The sequence below is a fragment of the Pseudophryne corroboree genome, chromosome 3, assembly GCF_028390025.1.
Source record: "Pseudophryne corroboree isolate aPseCor3 chromosome 3, aPseCor3.hap2, whole genome shotgun sequence".
Classification (NCBI taxonomy): Eukaryota; Metazoa; Chordata; class Amphibia; order Anura; family Myobatrachidae; genus Pseudophryne; species Pseudophryne corroboree.
In genome coordinates this window covers 74,870,835-74,889,489 of record NC_086446.1, presented here as the reverse complement: position 1 = coordinate 74,889,489, position 18,655 = coordinate 74,870,835, and the positions used below count along the sequence as shown (strand labels likewise).

The 18,655-nt window shown below is 45.7% G+C and overlaps 1 protein-coding gene across 2 annotated transcripts in view; it reads left to right on the top strand.

The window, feature by feature from the left end:
• Positions 1–855: 855 nt before the first annotated feature.
• LOC135054779 (parvalbumin alpha-like) overlaps positions 856–18,655 on the top strand; it is a 144,713-nt gene continuing 126,913 nt past the window's right edge. The window contains exon 1 of one of the 2 annotated variants that reach the window (XM_063958097.1): positions 856–962. In XM_063958097.1, the coding sequence (XP_063814167.1) occupies positions 944–962 (19 nt within the window). In that variant the 5' untranslated portion in view covers positions 856–943. Of the gene's footprint in view, positions 963–15,141; positions 15,779–18,655 lie in introns of those variants that run through there. The other variant, XM_063958098.1, reaches the window with a different exon arrangement.

The following is an 18,655-nucleotide window of genomic DNA, read 5'->3' as shown; positions in this document are numbered from 1 at the left end:
GCCTTGACAAAATTTAGAAGCCAATGCAGAGAATCCAGGGGCGTACCAGTAGGTCCTGACTAAATTAGTCATTGCAGTTTTAGATGCATGGGTCAGACCATGAGTGACCTGAGCTAATGCAGGTAAAAGCGATCTGGGTGCCACTGGCTTGCCTTCTCTGTTGCGCCACAAACCATCAGCATCTGGGTGGCATCCTTCCCGCTCCCAGGTGGAGATTTCCTGTGGACTGGAGGTTAATTGCATAGAAATCAATGATTGTGTATCAGGTATACATATTTCAGGCATTACATACACTTGTTCTTTCAACATAGCCGTGGACTTTGCTATTCGATCCACTCTGGCATTTCCTTTTGACACCTCATCTCTGCCAGAAGTGTGGCCCTGGCACTTTATTACAGCAATTTGTTCAGGTTCCATTACTACTTCTAAACGTTCTCGCACCTTGTTTGCATGTGCAATAGGTGCCCCATTAGATGTTAGGAAGTTTCTCATTTTCCACAAACTTCCGAAATCTTGCACAACCCCGAACGCATAGCGCGAGTCAATGTAAATGTTTGCAATTTTACCCTTTGCTATTCTACAAGCTCTGGTCAAGGCTACAAGCTCAGCACTTTGAGCTGAGTGAGGGGCTGGGAGGGGTCTGGCTTCCAGCGTTTCAGTCTGTATACACACAGCATATGCAGACCCCAGGCTGCCGTCTTCTCGTCGTAAGCAGCTTCCATCCACAAACAGTGTAAAATCTGCATGCAGGATGGGTTCATCAGGGAGGCCAGGGCCGTGTGTCTTGTGTGCCCCCACCTTCCCCCTCCTCCCTCTGAGTCTGGAAAGACTCATCCCTTACAAGCAGAAGGGTGGCGGGATTCAATGTATTGCAGTGCTGGATAATGAGATTACTGGGTGCTAGCAAAGTCAGTTCTCACTTAGTGAGCCGTGAAGTGGTTAAATGCTGAGTCTGCTTGCAAGTAAGTAAAGTAGCTACCGCATGAGGCACATACAGATACAATGGTTGATTCAGGACAATATCTGCAGATTTGTGAACTAAGATTGCGGCAGCAGCCACTACTCGCAAACACACTGGCAAGGCTCTGGCAACTGGGTCCAAAACCGCACTGTAGTATGCCACAGGGCGTTGTTTATTTTTATGCCGTTGAGTTAACACACCTGCAGAATGTCCCATCGCTTTATGACAAAACAGGGAAAAAGCTTGTTCTAATGTGGAATGACTAGTGCTGATGATGGTGTCAATGAATCTTTTGTCCACAATTGCTCAGGAATTTCTGAAAGCCAGCCTGGCAGCGCCTGTGAGACAGGCATAAGCCTGTTGTCATCATACTGCCACAGGGCATCTCGTACAGCATCAGCGTGTTGCTCTGGAACATGCAGAAAGAATCCAGCAGATGAGCAGCTAAGCTTTACGAGGAGATCGCGACTAAGCAAACTGACAGGGGCACTAGTGGACAACAACAAAAAGCGTGTTTGTAAGAGGACAGAGTGTGACAGTCAAGGGCTCTGAAAGCATCATTTCAACGGGACTGTTTGAGATTCCTACTGCAGTGACAGTTTTTGTCAGAGGTAGGAAAATCCTGACTACCTGCCATTAATAAAACAGAGGCTCCGGTGTCTATTAAACAAGAAATTGGCTTATTATTTATAATTACATTTATCATTATCTGTAGCCAATACTGGATACACTGGAGCCCTGACCTCCTGTCAATCCCTATTCCCGGGACGTTGTCTAAAATCCCTATGATTGTAGTTGTCAGATGATTTAAGTCTCCACTGCACGGTGGTTTTCTTTTACAATCATGTGACAAGTGTCCCTTTTCTAGGGAGCATAGGCGCCAAAATGGGCCAAATGGGGAAAAGGGAGGGACGGGGGCAGGTATACCCGTCCTCCCCGTCACACCTAGGAGAGTAGGACTGCCAGTAGGCTAGCAGGGGGAGGAAAGAGCCATGAGGGTGTTAAAAGGCTGAGGCAGAGGGGGGAGGCTGCATTCCAGGCTAGAGCTGCAAACAGATAGCAGCACCATGCAGCATCCAGCAGCCCAGTCTCTGGAGAACAAAGAGCAGGCCCAGAGCCACGTGTAGCCTGTAGTCTCAGCAGGCAGAGCAGATCTCTTACTACAAGTTGTGCAAGGGGTTCCAGCTGCAGCAGGAGCACGCAAGCATGGAGAGCCAGCAGGGAGATCCAGCAGAAAGATGCAGATAGCAGCACCATGCAGCATCCAGCAGCCCAGTCTCACGGGAGCAAAGAGCCAGGGAGATCCAGCAGAAAGCAAATGATCCCACAGAGTGTCCAGGAGGAGGTGGGGGAGGAAGTCATACCGAACGAAGATTTCCACAGGGAGAAGAGGCTGCAACTGCAGGAGCAGCGTGGATTTCAGGCAGAGGGAGTTGACCCTGGTGGCCAGACCCCGGCTGGAACAAAGAAGAGGAAGGGGGAATTTACAGCGGCAAGGAGGCAGAGGCACCCAACAGCACGGAGCAGCAGCACGGTGTGGTCGATTTAGCGGCCAGATATGAAGGCATGCCCGCGGCCACAGAATCAGATGGTCCAGAAGCCGGGATAGAGGAGACAGGTACATCGGGAGCAGCGTAACCATGCAGGCCCTTCTCTCAGTGCAGACGGCATCGGTCACAGTCCCATGGGAGAGCATCGCCAGCGGCAAGCACCGGACGTCACTTTTCACCGACAAGGGCTTACAGCAGGCAACGCTGGGTATCGATTGTGCAGCTGTTTCAGGCATGTGGAGAGGCAGTAGCAGTGATACCAGCATCAGGAGCAGCGGTCCGAATATTGTGGAGGCAGCGGACAGCATCGTAGTCCAAAGAGGTGTTGGACCAACAGCACAGCGCAACGGGAGCGGCAGCACGCATTGGCAGTTTTCATCACGCTGAACAGGACACCGCAGGGGAGCAGCGCAAATCACGATCCACGCTACAACAAGCCGCAGAGAGGCAGGAGCAGCGGTATCGGCATCAGGAGCGGGAGCAGCGGACCGAGTATCGTGGAGGCAGCATCGTAGTCCACAGGGGTGTTGGACCAACAGCACAGCGGAAGCGGCAGCACGTGTCGGCAGCCATCGCAGTGAGGTAGAGAGTCAACGCAGACGACGCGCGGCGAGGGATCATGGTCACCGTCATCAACCACCCCGTTACCTTTCACCCGCAAGAAGCAGCTGCCATTACTCAAGGTCGAATGGGAGCCGAGCAGGTCGACTGGAATAACCTTACCGTGCCAGGGAACGAGTTCATCAGGAAGAATACAGCGGCACAGGCAGGCGTCATCGCATCTCGCAGAGATCTTGTTTGGGGAGCATGAGGCAGCGGGAGCAGGGAGCAAGGGCTTTCATTAGCGCAGACTCAACACCGCAACGGAGCTACCTTAATCGCGAGCAGCAGTTTATCACGCCGCGGAGAGAGCATCGCGAGAGGCGTCCGAGCAGCAGGGATCAGAGGCAAGGAGGCGAGAGCACGGGCTACGCTTTGTTCGGTGTTGCGCCACCACTTCCAACGGTTCACGCAGAGCACACCCATGTGTCGGGGTCATCTCTTTGCGCCAAGGTCGGCGCAGGATACGCAGCACCCAGAGGGACAGCGGCGGGGTCATCTCCTTGCGCCAGGGTCGGCACAGGACACGCAGCACCCAGAGGGACAGCGGCGAGGTCATCTCCTTGCGCCAGGGTCGGCGCAGGACACGCAGTACCCGGAGGGACAAACGATCGATGACGTGGCGCTCGGGATTGGTAAGAACAATGTCGACAATAATGATTTGCATAATGTTTGTATGACCCCCAATAGTTGTCAGAATGTGCAGATTATATGCAGCGAGTTGTGCAAAGCAGCAGAGGGGTTGAGTAATGACAGTTTGCATAAAATGTGTGTTATGCCAGGAAGCGCGCAGGAGGTACAGTGTCAGCATCCCCGGGGCGGACGCAACCGGGGAAAAACGGGATTGGTACAGCATGATAAGGCGACAGCCTTTGTGCAAGGAACCGCAGGCCTGGTATGCACTTTCGGATCAGTATCGGCCCATTTGCCGGCGCTGACTAGAAAGGAGATTGAAAAAGGGGCTTTTATAGATATATGTTCACTCCAGGAAATGTGCGGAATGTACAGAATGTTAGCAATACTGCCAGAGCTATATCTGTGTGGAGTTTGTATGTTCCACCTGTGTTTGCCTGGTTTTCCTCTGAGGGACACTGTTTTTACCCAGAGGCAGCCATGAGCATGTTAAAATACACCAATTTCATGTATCCTGTGTACAAGGAACACAGGGGGAAGGTGTGGTGAAAATATGACGAGGTGGTCAGCGCAAAGGCCGTGGGGCATAAAGCCCATTGACTTTGGCACTAGAGACTTAGACATCTGGCTCAAAGCGCAGGCGGCGGCCATAGCTAAATGGGGCGCAGCGCCACAAAAAATCCAGTGCAGGGCATGCAAAGCAAGAAATTAGACGCTGGGTTTTTTGCATTATGCGTGCATCCGCACCCAGTGCAACTACAAGCACGCATGCACGTTCTGTGGCGTGAACCACTCCGTCAAGGAGTGCAACAGAGAGAGGGGTAGTCACCCGCAAAAGGGGCCCACACCAGCTGGGCCTAGGAAAAGCGAATTGTCCTGTGGTGTTGGGCATGGGCCTGGCAGGGCTGCCCAGGTATCCCAGGATTAAAGGAAGCCAATTCTCTGCGGAGGGGCTTCAAGGATGGTTTTAGGGTACCTATAACCAGAGAGGCACGCCAACAGTAGCGCCAGGGACATAAGGTCCGTAAGGAGGCAGCTGGGGGTGGTACGCGAGAAAATCGCTAAGGAACTAGCGTTAGGCAGGACGGTGGGGCTATTCGCAGCCCCACCATTGCCAGGATGGGTAATTTCACCTTTGGGGAGGGAGGTCAGGCACATCCAGCACCTGTCCTACCCCGAAGCGGAGTTGGTGACCGACGCATTAGGCAAGGAACTATGCTCAGGGCAGTACCAGCCAGTGAGGTGGCCATTAGGACGGTCCGAGCACAAGGGAGGGTGAGCAGGTCAGTCTTAAGCCCTGTTAGCCACTCGAAAGAAACCCCCCTTACTGGTGGGGGTTTTAACCCTTTTTCAAAGGCAGGAGGAATTGAAGACACTGTGTGTTGAGCCTGCTTGTCCAGTTATACACACTCAAAAAGTCAAAAGCATTTGTGTTTGAAGCTCAGAGATTGGGTTTCCTGTCCATCCTACAGCAATTTTATGGCTGTCATTCAGGAAGCAGCCTTATCAGATACTCCTCTTGCGAGGTGTGATAACCCCTGGGAAGAGGCAGAGTCTGGAAGCCAGGTATCAGGCTTTTTGAGCTGTCCCACATTACAGCTCCCCCCTGTGGTGAAAAATAAACATTCTGTTCTTACAATCCAGCAAAGGGGAATTACAACTGTCCTCTATGTTAATTACAATGCAGTTTAAGAAATGTCATTTATAAAATAGGGAATAGCATGATACTACATGTCAGACAGTATATACACAATATCATATTTCAGGATCCGATCACGTTATGGATCCTGACATTGGGAGCCCTAAGGGCAAAGCTGGACTTAGAGTCAGCCTTTTAGGCTGCTTCCCTTTGCATCAGGAAAGCTTCAGTCTCATGGGACGAAGCTGCGGTGGAGAATTTTTCAGGGGAAAATGTATTGTCGATGGGCTGCGCCATTTCGGGTGCTGTCTGCGGAGCATTCAACTCTTCCCTGCAGTGGTGCCGGCAGGGGCGCACAGGGTCAAGAGCCACAGCACACCACCTAGATGATCTCCTGGGGGCAGGGCCACAAGCTGCAGCACAGCCAATTGCTGCGTGAACTACAGGTCATGCTGGAGGTATTCAGCGTGCCTATCGCACCAGAGAAACTGAGGGCCCAAGACAGTTTTAGCATCCGAGGGTTCAAAGCATCGATGTTGGCATACAATAGGAGGTTAGGAAGGTTTTTCCTAACTAACTGCTTTGAAGCGTTGGCCCACGGGCTGCTGGCAGCGGAGATGCAGAGAGGCAGCTGGTTCCCGAGGGTTCGTAACCATTGAGGTTTGCATTTAGCGTGCTACTGGTGTTGTTAGCAGAAGTTAATGGAAATGCAGCAGTATCCAATAGGGGCAACCATTGATGTTAGCATCAGATGTTAGGAGGATAGAACGGTTTGCCTCTTCTAGCTATTTTTCGTGAGTTAGGCCCGGGCGTGGGCAGGGAGATAAGCTGCGGCAGCATGGTCGGGAACAGTGCAAGGCACGTTCAGAAACAGCCAGGGCACCTGGTCAGGTTTGGCAGTTTTGTGACAGGTGAAGCACAGGCGGCTGGCAGAGATGCAGGAATCAGGGAGTGCCCAGCAGTTTGTCTGGCCAAGAATCTGGCCAGGAGGAAGGTGGCATGATGGTTGCCGCCAACAGGTGGGCTAGGGGCATAAGGGCCCACAGGCTGGCCAGTTGTATGTCCAAGCCAGACAGAGGAACAAGGGAGCCACGTGCCAGCAAGCGAGGAGGGGGCTGGCGGCAGGGCGCCGGCGCAGCAGCATCAAGTTCAGTGCAAAGCAAATACTTGAACTGGCAGGTTTGGGGCCGTGGCAGTCGGGGTGTGTGCCCCCCCCCCTTCCTGGGTGAAGGAAACGGGACTCCCGCAGGAGAGAGCGCGGCGGTGCCAAGTAGTGGGAATCGCTAGGCTGCATGCCAGGAGGACCAGCAGCTTCTTGATCGCTGATGGAATAGAGGTGAAAGGTACCAGACGGCAAGGTGGGTGGTACCTGGTCAGAGGGGGGCACTGTGCAAGAGTAGCGGCCCAACACAACAGTCATTAATTCGGGAGGTAACGATGTGGGGGACACGAAGCACCTTGATATGTTAAGAAGGATTGGGATTGGCACTGACCTAGCATGGGCAAAGGGGCATTGGCACGCAGCCAGCATCGTGTGGTCTAGCATCATCTCCAGGCTGACCTGACGCGGCGTGCGAAAGGGGGCTGCCATAGGGAGGATCAGGAAGATGGTCAATGCGGCAGTAAGTGCGTGAGGGCACTGGGAGGAAAGGTCCCCAGTCAGAAGGTCAAGGGCATGTTCGGGGCAGACGGAGGCATCTGTCGGACGTTAGCAGTGACTTGTTCAACGACGCATTGCAAAAGGCAGGGGAAGTCTAGGGAAGGGCGGATTGCAGGGTGGGGGGGTTTCGGTTCCCGGGCAGGCCCGAGAACCTCAGTGGCGGGAAGAAGCGGTGCGCAAGGCAGGTGGAGCAGGGGAGCCAGCTGAGGTTGCAGATACACCGTCGGCGAGGTGCCGCACGCCAGGCTCCAGCTGTCGGCGGCGGGCCGTCGGCTGCGCACCAGGCCAGAGTGATCTGTGGGGGCTGGCTCCATAGCGGGGGCATTGCTGAGGGCCTACGGCGTAGGTATGTGGCACGCCCCGTCATAAATCAAGGAGGAGCATGGCTCCATAGCGGGGGCGTTGCTGAGGGCCTACGGCGTAGGTATGTGGTACGCCCCGTCATAAATCAATGATAGGCATTGATAGGGTTTTGTGCCTTGCCCACCGTTCTCTGTCCCTACCCTGCAAAATGTAAAATGTAAATAAGGTAATGTTTAATAAAACTGTGGCCAATGATTAAATCCCAGATCTTGTCTCCGAGTATGATTTCAGTAGAGGAGATATTGGGGTTGGTTTAGCAGGGATGCAGCAGGCCACCCTCGCTCCCTTACGGCAGTTGTAGCACACTATAGATCTCCAGGGAGCGGGCTCCCTCCCACTGGAGAGTGTCTTATGAACTGGCTGAGCCGTCTGCTCAGCGGTTTCGATCTTGTACATTTATTAACTTCTGCCTGTTTATCCTTTTTAACTAAACTATTTTCGCAATCAGTTATGGCAGGGGATGTTTAGTTAAATGCTATTTCTAGTTCTAACCATTTGGCAGCTAGCTGATCACTATTAGGCTCATCAGCAGTAGCATCCTATTTTAATTGCTGCATCAGGGACGTATAATCATTGGGTTTAAATACAGCAAGTAGTGATTGCAAAACATCTCTATATGTGGGCTGGTGAATATTTTTAATTAGAAATAAATGATCCCACACTGTCCTGGGATCTTTTCTAGGGTCGGGCATCTTCTCTGCTAGGGCTCTAAGGTCTGATGCCGCCCAGGGAACATGCATGGAGTATGTAACAGCCGGCCCCACACCCCCAGCTGGAGGGGCTGTGATAAGCCTGACCGGATATAGGGTCGGATGCAATACACCAGGATCTGCAGGGGTTAAGGTCTGCGGTATCGTGCGTTGACCTCTACCTCTGCTTAAAGATGTTACAACGTAGTCCAGTGTCCCTGCACCAGAAGAATCTGGTGACTGAACAAGAACTAAAGTTTCCTGTAGTGTAGTGTTATCAGAGAGGGAAGAAACGGCAGCAGCAACTTTCTACGGACCGTTCACCCTCTGCTCTATATATAGAGGAAGGTGCAGAGGCAATGATCAGGGAAGTGTCTATTGCCAGTGTCCCTTAACTCTGTGGGTTTTGGATAATCTGATGCTAGTGGGGGTATAATGCCTCCACCCTTTCTCTAATTTCCTTTACTGTCTGTTATTAGTCTATATTTTTGCCGCATAAGGCGGAGGGTTTTGGAGGTGACAATAATAGTGCATCAGCTACCCACAAACAATAAGATTTACAATCATTACAACTTATCTCCTAAATTATTTAAAACATTTGCAGCAAAGGTACCTGTAAGAGGAAAGGTTAGATAATTCTGTGTTCTCTTATTCCATTTGTTCAAGAATTTCACCGCAATATCACCATACTTACAACGCTAGCCGGTGCACTCAGAGGGTTTTCCTCTTTGTGGACTGATTTTGCCCCATTTGCCTTATACACAATTTCTACCTCAAAAACCGGCTCTCACAAGCAAATGGAGTCTCCTGCCACTTGCAAGGAGATGAATCAATTATTTTCAATACAGTAAACTATACCCACAAGCGTCACGTCTGACGAGAGTGCTAAACCTTTCTCTCCCCAGGCTGTTGTATGTTTCTTAACAAGAAAAAACAGTCTTACTGATATATTTCTTATCAACCACCTACAATACCTGCCATGAAAGATGGTCTCACAATTTTCCTTATACCTTCATCATACCTTGGGCAAGAAAGAGTCACACAAATTTATTTCTTTCCCCTGCATTATAAAGGCTGATATGAGAAGCTTTACCTTTTCTCTGTCCCTGACACGGGTACAGAGTTCAGTTTATACACATGCACTCAGCGTCATTCATCTCTTACAGACATACATACATCGCAACACAAAATACTTGTAGCAGCTATTGCATCAGTTTAACCCTATACAGTTCCAACCTTCAATGCTTAGTAACACCACTGTCAGTTATACAATGTATATCCTTTATATTATTGATGGAAAAAATAAGGTTAGAACCTGAAAATACGGGAAAAGCAATATATGCACAAGTTTGAGTATTGCAGTAAATAGAAATAGTAATGACTTCTGGAAAGAATGGTGTTAGATGTTAGTTCTAGAAAAAGAAGTATTATTCATACATTTCATACAAATCTATAGACACAGAAAAATATGCTTTTTCATCTAGTCCTTACCTCAGGAACGAGGTTCTTTTCGGAGCGAGCACTGCACACACGGGACAGACGTGCTGTTTTGCTTATGCCGCAGAAAAGAGAAGGTATGAAAAGTTTCTCACCTCACAGCGCTGTTTAGTTTCTGCGGCAGAGGACCCAGCAGTCTTGTCGTCCCGTATTGCGAAGTGAGTTGTCCGACCGGGCAGAAAACATCAAATGTAATAGCAATCAATCGAGGAGATATGCCAGGATCAGATGAAAAAGCATATATGGTTTATTTTGCATCTAGGCCCAGATGGGTGTCATCAGAGCACGCAGGCTCAGTGAGACAATTTGCGTTACAGTCATCACAGCTTATATAGTATACAATACACATTACATCAGAAATGGCTTACGTGACAGGGAACATAGTTCGTCTTTATTACTGTCATCCAAATACAATACTTATTCATAATTATGGGCCAGGAATGACCCCGGGCAGTCACTTAGGGGCCATGAGTTAGTAATAAAGCACTATACACCACTCTCAGCCCCCTAATGACGGAAAGTGGCCCTTATCAGTAGGTCATATACATAAAGCACAATTAACAAAACGCAGGTGCAGATGAAAACAGAACCCTTCTTATACATGGTTCAGAATATGTGTTTTCTGCACTGTCAAAGTCGAAAAATATAGCGACCTATGAAGCCTTGTACTAACCCCAATGCACGTGCCCACTGCTCGCGCACCGACCCCCCCGTGCGTACGCATCCCCTCAGGTTGCGTAGGGGACGCTCTGACGTCGCCTGCGCAGGGAGATGGGTATTTACGGCGGTGTTTGTGTGCGACTAGCGAGCGACTCGATCGCTACATATTTAACCAATATAATGCGTTTTATAGTTAATATTCCCCTTAATAATGTCAGCAAGTATGGTAAGTTTAAAACGGTTCTTGGACCTGATAAATTCTCCTTTACATGCTGGGAGGGTTCAGATAAAGGTTGGAGGGTAGTATTTGGTGTCCAGCTGTGGGGTATTGAAGAGGTGTTGTGTCTATGACAGCTGGGAGGGATTCGCATAGTTCCTGCTCATGGTTATGCACAGAAGTAGAACATAAGATTAATTGCATTCAGAATAAATTACACAAATGCAGGGTGGGGGACTGGAATTCAGTCACCTCTTTCACACAGACCGAAAACAAATAGCCTTACTTACACTAAGCTTTGAGATTCTATGAAGAGGGCTTATACCTTTGTTTATGAATAGGTCCAGGTTTCTCTCCAGAATAATGAGTGCTGAGATGTCATTGTCTCAACTGAAAGAGGTGACCAGGGGGTAAACAAAGCACAGAGACAGAGTTTGTTTGGAAGATCCAAACAATAGGTTTCCCCAATACAATCAAGAGAGGAATTTAGAATACTGACAAGTCCTAGCCATCGCCCATTTCTTGAACTAACCAATGGAAAGAGGACACATAGTATCGAAGTATGTCTTGAGCTAGTACATAAATATAGTTTGAAATAGACTTGGGGACACAAGAGTCTTCTCTCCACAACGGTTTTCATCATTGACTAACCCAGAGCTGGTAACCAGGACATGCGCAGCGAATCACTCCCCAGTGTGTAAGTACTCGCTCTGTGACCATTCTTAATCTCTGATTGTAATTGTGCCACGATCTCTCTCTCTCTCATTGTATGTTATTGTTTGCTATTGTGCTGCTATTGTGTATTTATGTGTAGTTATTTTGTTAGATATTGATGTTAGCTTGTAGTGTATGAATTGTCAACTGTATTTCCCCTTTTAATATAACTTAATCCTTGTTAGTAAAGGTTTTGGAGCCTTAGCAAGGTATTGTGTGTTTATTACATTGCAGAGGGTATTCAGAGCGACTTGATCGCTCAAACAGCATTTACACTAGCAAGGTTAAGCAGCGTTATATCGCTGCAGTATTTCAGTTGTAAGGTTTACAATACAAACTCAATCATAGTGTGTTGCATACAAGGTTTACTGAGTGTCATCCCGTGAGCGTCTGCGCCGCTTGTGTTCCCCTTGCGGTCACAGCGTCCGCTACGCTAGTAGCGTATCATTACGGTAGTCGGCCGCCTATAGCGTGTTCGACACCAAGCGTTAAGCTGTGAGCGAGCGTGTCGCTCGTGCGTCTCGATCACGGCTGAGCGTCTGCTACGCTAAGTGCGTACCCTTATGGTACCCCATACGCCAATTGCGTACTGAGTCTCCTACCTACATATAGTGAAAGTTATAAGGTAATCAAACCAGCATTATCAGCACCTAGGAATATATTGATACATCAAGCTTTTAACCCTATAAGCATTCAGTCCCAGTATAAGGGGTCCAAATTTCTCTAACAATCGCGATCAGAAGTATATGACCGGAAGTGACGATACGAGGTTTCTGGGAATTGTAGTTTCTAAATCCCGGAAGTCCCGTATTGCAGTGCGGCCGGTGATTTAGGAACAAGATGGATTCTGGGGATTGCAGTGAACTTTAGTAGTTTCCCCCGGCAGTGGTCACAGCGGGTGATAGATCTTCAATACTACATATAATCGATTGCGGAATCAGTTGATCAGTCCAGAAATGTTCAATGCCACTGTTCATTCTTATTTCCAACTAAAGGCACTATTTGAGAGATAGAGTTACATTAATGATAATGTGGTGATACGATGATGTGTTATAAATAATTACATTTTTGCATAAATATACAAATTATATATAAAGAGAATTATATACAGCGACTCCTAGCATGCAGCGGCACTCAGGGAAAAAAACTCATGGGTATTCCAAACAAATGATGTTTATTCCATGGTGATACAAAAGAAGATCCAACGTTTCAGGGTGCTAACACCCCTTTGTCAAAGGGGTGTTAGCACCCCGAAACGTTGGATCTTCTTTTGTATCACCATGGAATAAACACCATTTGTTTGGAATACCCATGAGTTTTTTTTCCCTGAGTGCCGCTGCATGCTAGGAGTCGCTGTATGTATTACAGATTCCAGAGGGCACCGGGGCTTCATTTACTGTGAAGGGTGAGTGCCAATCCGTTGTTGTATATATAGAGAGAATTATATATATAAAAAAGGGAGGAGTCTCATTTTCCAATAGAAGAGATGAAATAGAAAGAATATGATCAATGTGCACCTATGGATTCTTTGTCAGATTGTGAGAAAAAAAAGATGAGAAAACACCCTACATCAATGTTTTTATATTTTATAGGAACCATTTAAGCTCAAAGTCTTGATTGAGTCCCCTGGGACTTAATGTTTTTAGTTCAAAGATGGTTCGCATTTCTGTTCTTGCCAGTCTGCTGTCCACATTTTTGTCCTTCCAACGCGACCCTGTTCTGAATAAAATAATCCCCAGCAAACCATCATTCATATATCGCAATTCTAAAAATCTTAAGGATCATCTAGTAAAGAGCACTGTCCCATTGCCATCAAGAAGTTTGATCAGAACCAAAGGATTCCACAGGTGTGGAATGTGCATAGGTTGCTGGAACATCAAAGATCCCAACTCAAAATATACAGAAATTAAAATTAACAACAAGTCTTTGAGAATTACGGACTTCATCGCCTGTAGTACTCCGAATGTTGTATACTTAGTAGAGTGCTCTTGTGGACTAGCATACATAGGAAGAACGACTAGACCCTTAAAAATAAGAATTTCAGAGCATTTAAGAAATATCAAGAAAGGACTTCCAACACACCACCTCTCAAATCACTTTAAAAATGATCACAACTGCTCGACTAATCACATAAAAATATTTGTTGCTTTGAAACATATAAAAGCAACATGGAAGGACAAAAATGTGGAAAGCAGACTGGCAAGAACAGAAATGCGAACCATCTTTGAACTAAAAACATTAAGTCCAAGGGGACTCAATCAAGACTTTGAGCTTAAATGGTTCCTATAAAATATAAAAACATTGATGTAGGGTGTTTTCTCATCTTTTTTCCCCCCTCACAATCTGACATTGAATCCATAGGTGCACATTGATCATATCCTTTCTATTTCATCTCTTCTATTGGAAAATGAGACTCCTCCCTTTTTTATATATATAATTTTTATATATATAATTCTCTCTATATATAATTTGTATATTTATGCAAAAATTTAATTATTTATAACACATCATCGTATAACCACATTATCATTAATGTAACTCTATCTCTCAAATAGTACCTTTAGTTGGAAATAAGAATGAACAGTGGCATTGAACATTTCTGGACTGATCAACTGATTCCGAAATCGATTATATGTTGTATTGAAGATCTATCACCTGCTGGGACCATTGCCGGGGAAACTACTAAAGTTCACTACAATCCCCAGAATCCATCTCGTTCCTAAATCTCCGGCCGCACTGCAATACGGGACTTCCGGGATTTAGACACTGAGGAAGCCGCCGATGCTTGGTAGTAGGCGGGGAAACGCGTCTGTCAGTACCTCCGTTGTAAACCACAGACTACAGCAGACGGAAAAGTTATCAGCTGGCCGGCTGTTTTTTACCCTTGAGGAGGGGAGCGCTGGATGATTCATCTGCCCACGGACTCCAGATAAGGCCGAGAATACGAGCACCGGCCGGGAGGGCAAAGCACGTTTTCCGTGGACAAAGCGCAAGGTTGTATCTACTTTATATAAAGCCAATCACGGTTAATTAGCCAGGAGGAATAATACCCGCATTGTGAACAAACCTAAGTATATGCATGGTATACCCACTTTTTAGTCACAAGACGGCCACATTACAGTGACTATGTTGTAAGAAATACCTCTGCACTAATCACTTTAAATCAGGAACCAGCTGTGAACAAGGATGAACTCTATATATGTTTAATACATGCTCCATTAATCAGTTTAAATGGATACATGGACATAAGCACGTTCTAGCATGAGGCTGGGGAGCGAGTGAGCAGCACATGTGAATACAATTGCTTTATTGTTGGACATAAGTTATCCACAGATTATCTGGCTGATTGGAACATAACAATAATTCTGGATATCTGAGGAATAAGGAGATACAAATAAATAAGTGGGACGGCTACTCTTAAACATGCATGTGTAAAGGATTTATTTGGAACTTAATCAGTTATTTGTTTTTAGGATTTTATGTAGTTACATTGTCATTTTTAATATATGTATATGCATTGCCGGCCGGCATGTAAATTTGCTATATTTTGGTATTGTAAAATAAAATCCACTTTGGATGTGAATAGCGCTCTTTCGTTTGCATTTTTTAGTTTTGATTTTAGGGACAAATAACCAATTGCCCCTGAAAGAGCAGCTTCCACATCTGGGGAATCACAGCGCCAGGAATTGTTTGGTTTATTGATGTAGGGTGTTTTCTCATCTTTATTTCCCCCTCACAATCTGACATAGAATCCATAGGTGCACATTGATCATATCCTTTCTATTTCATCTCTTCTATTGGAAAATGAGACTCCTCCCTTTATTATATATATAATTTTTATATATATATAATTCTCTCTATATATAATTTGTATATTTATGCAAAAATTTAATTATTTATAACACATCATCGTATCACCACATTATCATTAATGTAACTCTATCTCTCAAATAGTGCCTTTAGTTGGAAATAAGAATGAACAGTGGCATTGAACATTTCTGGACTGATCAACTGATTCCGAAATCGATTATATGTTGTATTGAAGATCTATCACCCGCTGGGACCATTGCCGGGGAAACTACTAAAGTTCACTACAATCCCCAGAATCCATCTCATTCCTAAATCTCCGGCCGCACTGCAATACGGGACTTCCGGGATTTAGAAACTACAATTCCCAGAAACCTTGTACAATCACTTCCGGTCATATACTTCTGATCGCAATATAAACAAAGAGACTTCCTGTTTCAGAAACTACATTACCCAGAAGCCACGGATCATCACTTCCAGTCGCAGCTTTTTTAAGAATTTCCACCAGTTATTGCCCCTAAACAAGTTCCACTGACACCAATCACCTATACCACTCTATCACCAACGAACTAATTCAAAATAGGTGAAATAGAGGCCGATTTCAACACACATCCTCCCGAGGTCATCCGGAACCGGAAGTGATGTCATCAAGTTCAAACCCCGGCCATTTACTATAAATTCATCACCAATACAGTCTTCCATCAGCCTTGACAAAGAGTGACTTACTCGAAACGCGTTGGGGAGGACTATTGCCTGTTGGACTTCGCCCCGCCCGTTCTGTGGGAAAGGTAGGACCACTTTTGTTTATTTACTGTTCAGCCCGACAGGGTACCGGTCCTATTGTGCTGGATGAAGTTGGTCTGACCAATCTCCATAACGGACGGCAGCCTCCTGCCTCCAATACTTTATTTTAGTTTATCTTTTGTTTGTAATTTTATAAAAAATTGTCATATTTTTACATAAGTCTCTATCTACTTGAAAGATACCCAGATGTACTTGCAACACACGATATCGTCTGTGAATACTGGTACAAACCATTTTACACAAAAAGATACCTTTATGAGAGGATAGCGCACTATATTAGTGTAAGTTAGGTACGCACAATAGAGATCATCTCTTGTATACCGTCATTTATATAATTTGAATTGTGATTGAAATATGGGGAGCATTGTCTCGACCTAAAACATACCTTGATAGGTCAGCTATCAACTTTGTTGTGTAAGTGGAGGTATGCACTTGCCTCAGAAGCATTTTTGATTGTGGGATATTTGTCGTAATTATCTTGAAAAGAAACCTTGATGCATTTAACTATACATTTGACTATGTAAGCCAGGTATACTTACCAAAACATACAAAGATTAGTAGAAAGTATAATATATCTCTAAATAGGACCATTAGAGATATAAGCAAAACCTGTGTTTAACCTATAGCCATTCCAATTTTTTCATGCATCGATAAACCCATTGGAAGAACACTCTTAAAGAAAACCAAAGGGGAGTAAGAAAAATCTGTACGATCGACATACTCCGTTATTTAGATAAGTACCATCTCTCCATTGCTCTCAGCGCCAACCGTCTTCACCACCTTTACCAGATATACATTGCCCCACTGTGCCAGATATACATTGCCCCACTGTGCCAGATATAAATTGCCCCACTGTGCCAGATATACACTGCCCCACTGTGCCAGATATACATTGCCCCACTGTGCCAGATATACATTGCCCCACTGTGCCAGATATACACTGCCCCACTGTGCCAGATATACATTGCCCCCACAGTGCCAGATATACATTGCCCTCACAGTTCCAGATATACAGTCCCAGATGTACATTGCTCCAGAGTGTATGTGTGACCCCCACTCACCGCTGCCTCTGTTATTTCTTCTATGTGAGGGGAGGAGAGCGCAGCGTGTGCCTCTCCTGCCCCTCATTGCTCGTGAAGTCCGATTCCAGTTTCCGGTGGCGGGCATCTCAAATGAGGTGCCGGTTTGTTAGCCAATCATAGCTCGCAGACCGGCAGCCAATAAGGAGCCACGGCTGCCAGTCCGCAAGCTCTGATTGGCTAGCAAACTAGTGCGTTATTGAGATTCACCCCCCTACTACCGCCGCTGGAGACCAGACATCACAGAGAATTGAGGGGCACTCTCCTCCCCTCACAAAGCAGCGGGATGCAGGTATTGTGGATGGCCCGGCGGTAGGGTGTAACGGCTGGGAATTTCTTACCGGTACGCCGTACCGCCCCATACCGCCATGCTTGCAGCACTGCCTGTATCTAAGAAATAGCTGAAACAGGACATCCTGTATCCTGAAAATGTTAAGATCTCAATTCACAGTGACAGGACGCCATCTTTGTCCAAGGAAAATGCCCATCTATACACAGATTCTTCCATATATAATATACCCATTACCATATCACACAATAACATATAAATAGCCCTTATAAGACAAATAGAATTGAAAAAGATGCACAAAAAATACATAAAATATATATAATTAAAAAAATCATATATATATATATACTCATAGGTATAAAAATATATAATTAATAAATCACATATATACCAATAAATACATTAATTTCATGACATAATCCACATTTTTATACACAGACTAAATATCACAAAACCTTTCGGGATAAAACAGTTTTATAGAAACGGGGCAATTTCATATGAATCATTCAATCCCTTGTGAACAAGGGTATCCAACTGAAAGATCCAATACATCTCCCGTTGTGAGAGGAGGTTTGCTATATCCCCCCCGCTATCTCGTATCTTCACATGCTCAATTGCTTGACAAATAAGGCCCATGGGGTCAGCGTTATGTACCTCTGCAAAATGTCGAGGAACTGTATGATTGAATAATTTATTTTTTATCCCCCTTATATGTTCCTGTACTCTAATTTTAAATGGCCTTTTCGTTTTCCCTACATATATATTCAGTAGTTGCAGGGACAATGTAATGTTTATATTACTGATCATGTATTATAATTAATGAAGCTTCGAATAGGGAATTCGACAGTTCCATCTCTATTAAAGAAATTCCTACTTGGTCTGGCAATATGACTACAGATAATACACTTGCCACATTGAAAACACCCTAAATGTTCTAGTTTACCTTTGGTTTTCTTTTCCAAAATTCTACTAGGGACTAGAATTTCTCTGAAATTCCTTGCTTTCCTGTACACAATTTTTGGTTGGTCCTGTAACACATCTTTGAGTACAGGATCTAATAATAAAATACTCTAGTGTTTCCTCAATACATTTTTTATTTATTTATCATGACTGTTATATCTGATAATGAAAAGCAAGGCATCCTTATTGTTTGAATTGTTTTTTTTTCTCTATATCTTAATAAATCCTCCCTATTAACAATTAAGGTTTCCGTTATTGCCCTGTTTAACCAAGGTTTCTGGATAACCTCATTCAAGGAAGCGTTCACCATAAAAATCAATTTGTTTCCAACTTGTTGTGACCTCACTACAATTACAATGTTATGTTCACTGTACTTGGTACTCAAGGAACAGGGTGGACAAGCTCCGAGGACAGGAACGTAATGCTGCGGCTAGGAACTGAGTTCAGCAGCAACCCCTACAGAACCCCTGACACCGTTGTCTCACCTGCGTGGTCAGTCTACGCCTGCAAGACTATGTTTGCTTGGGCCCACG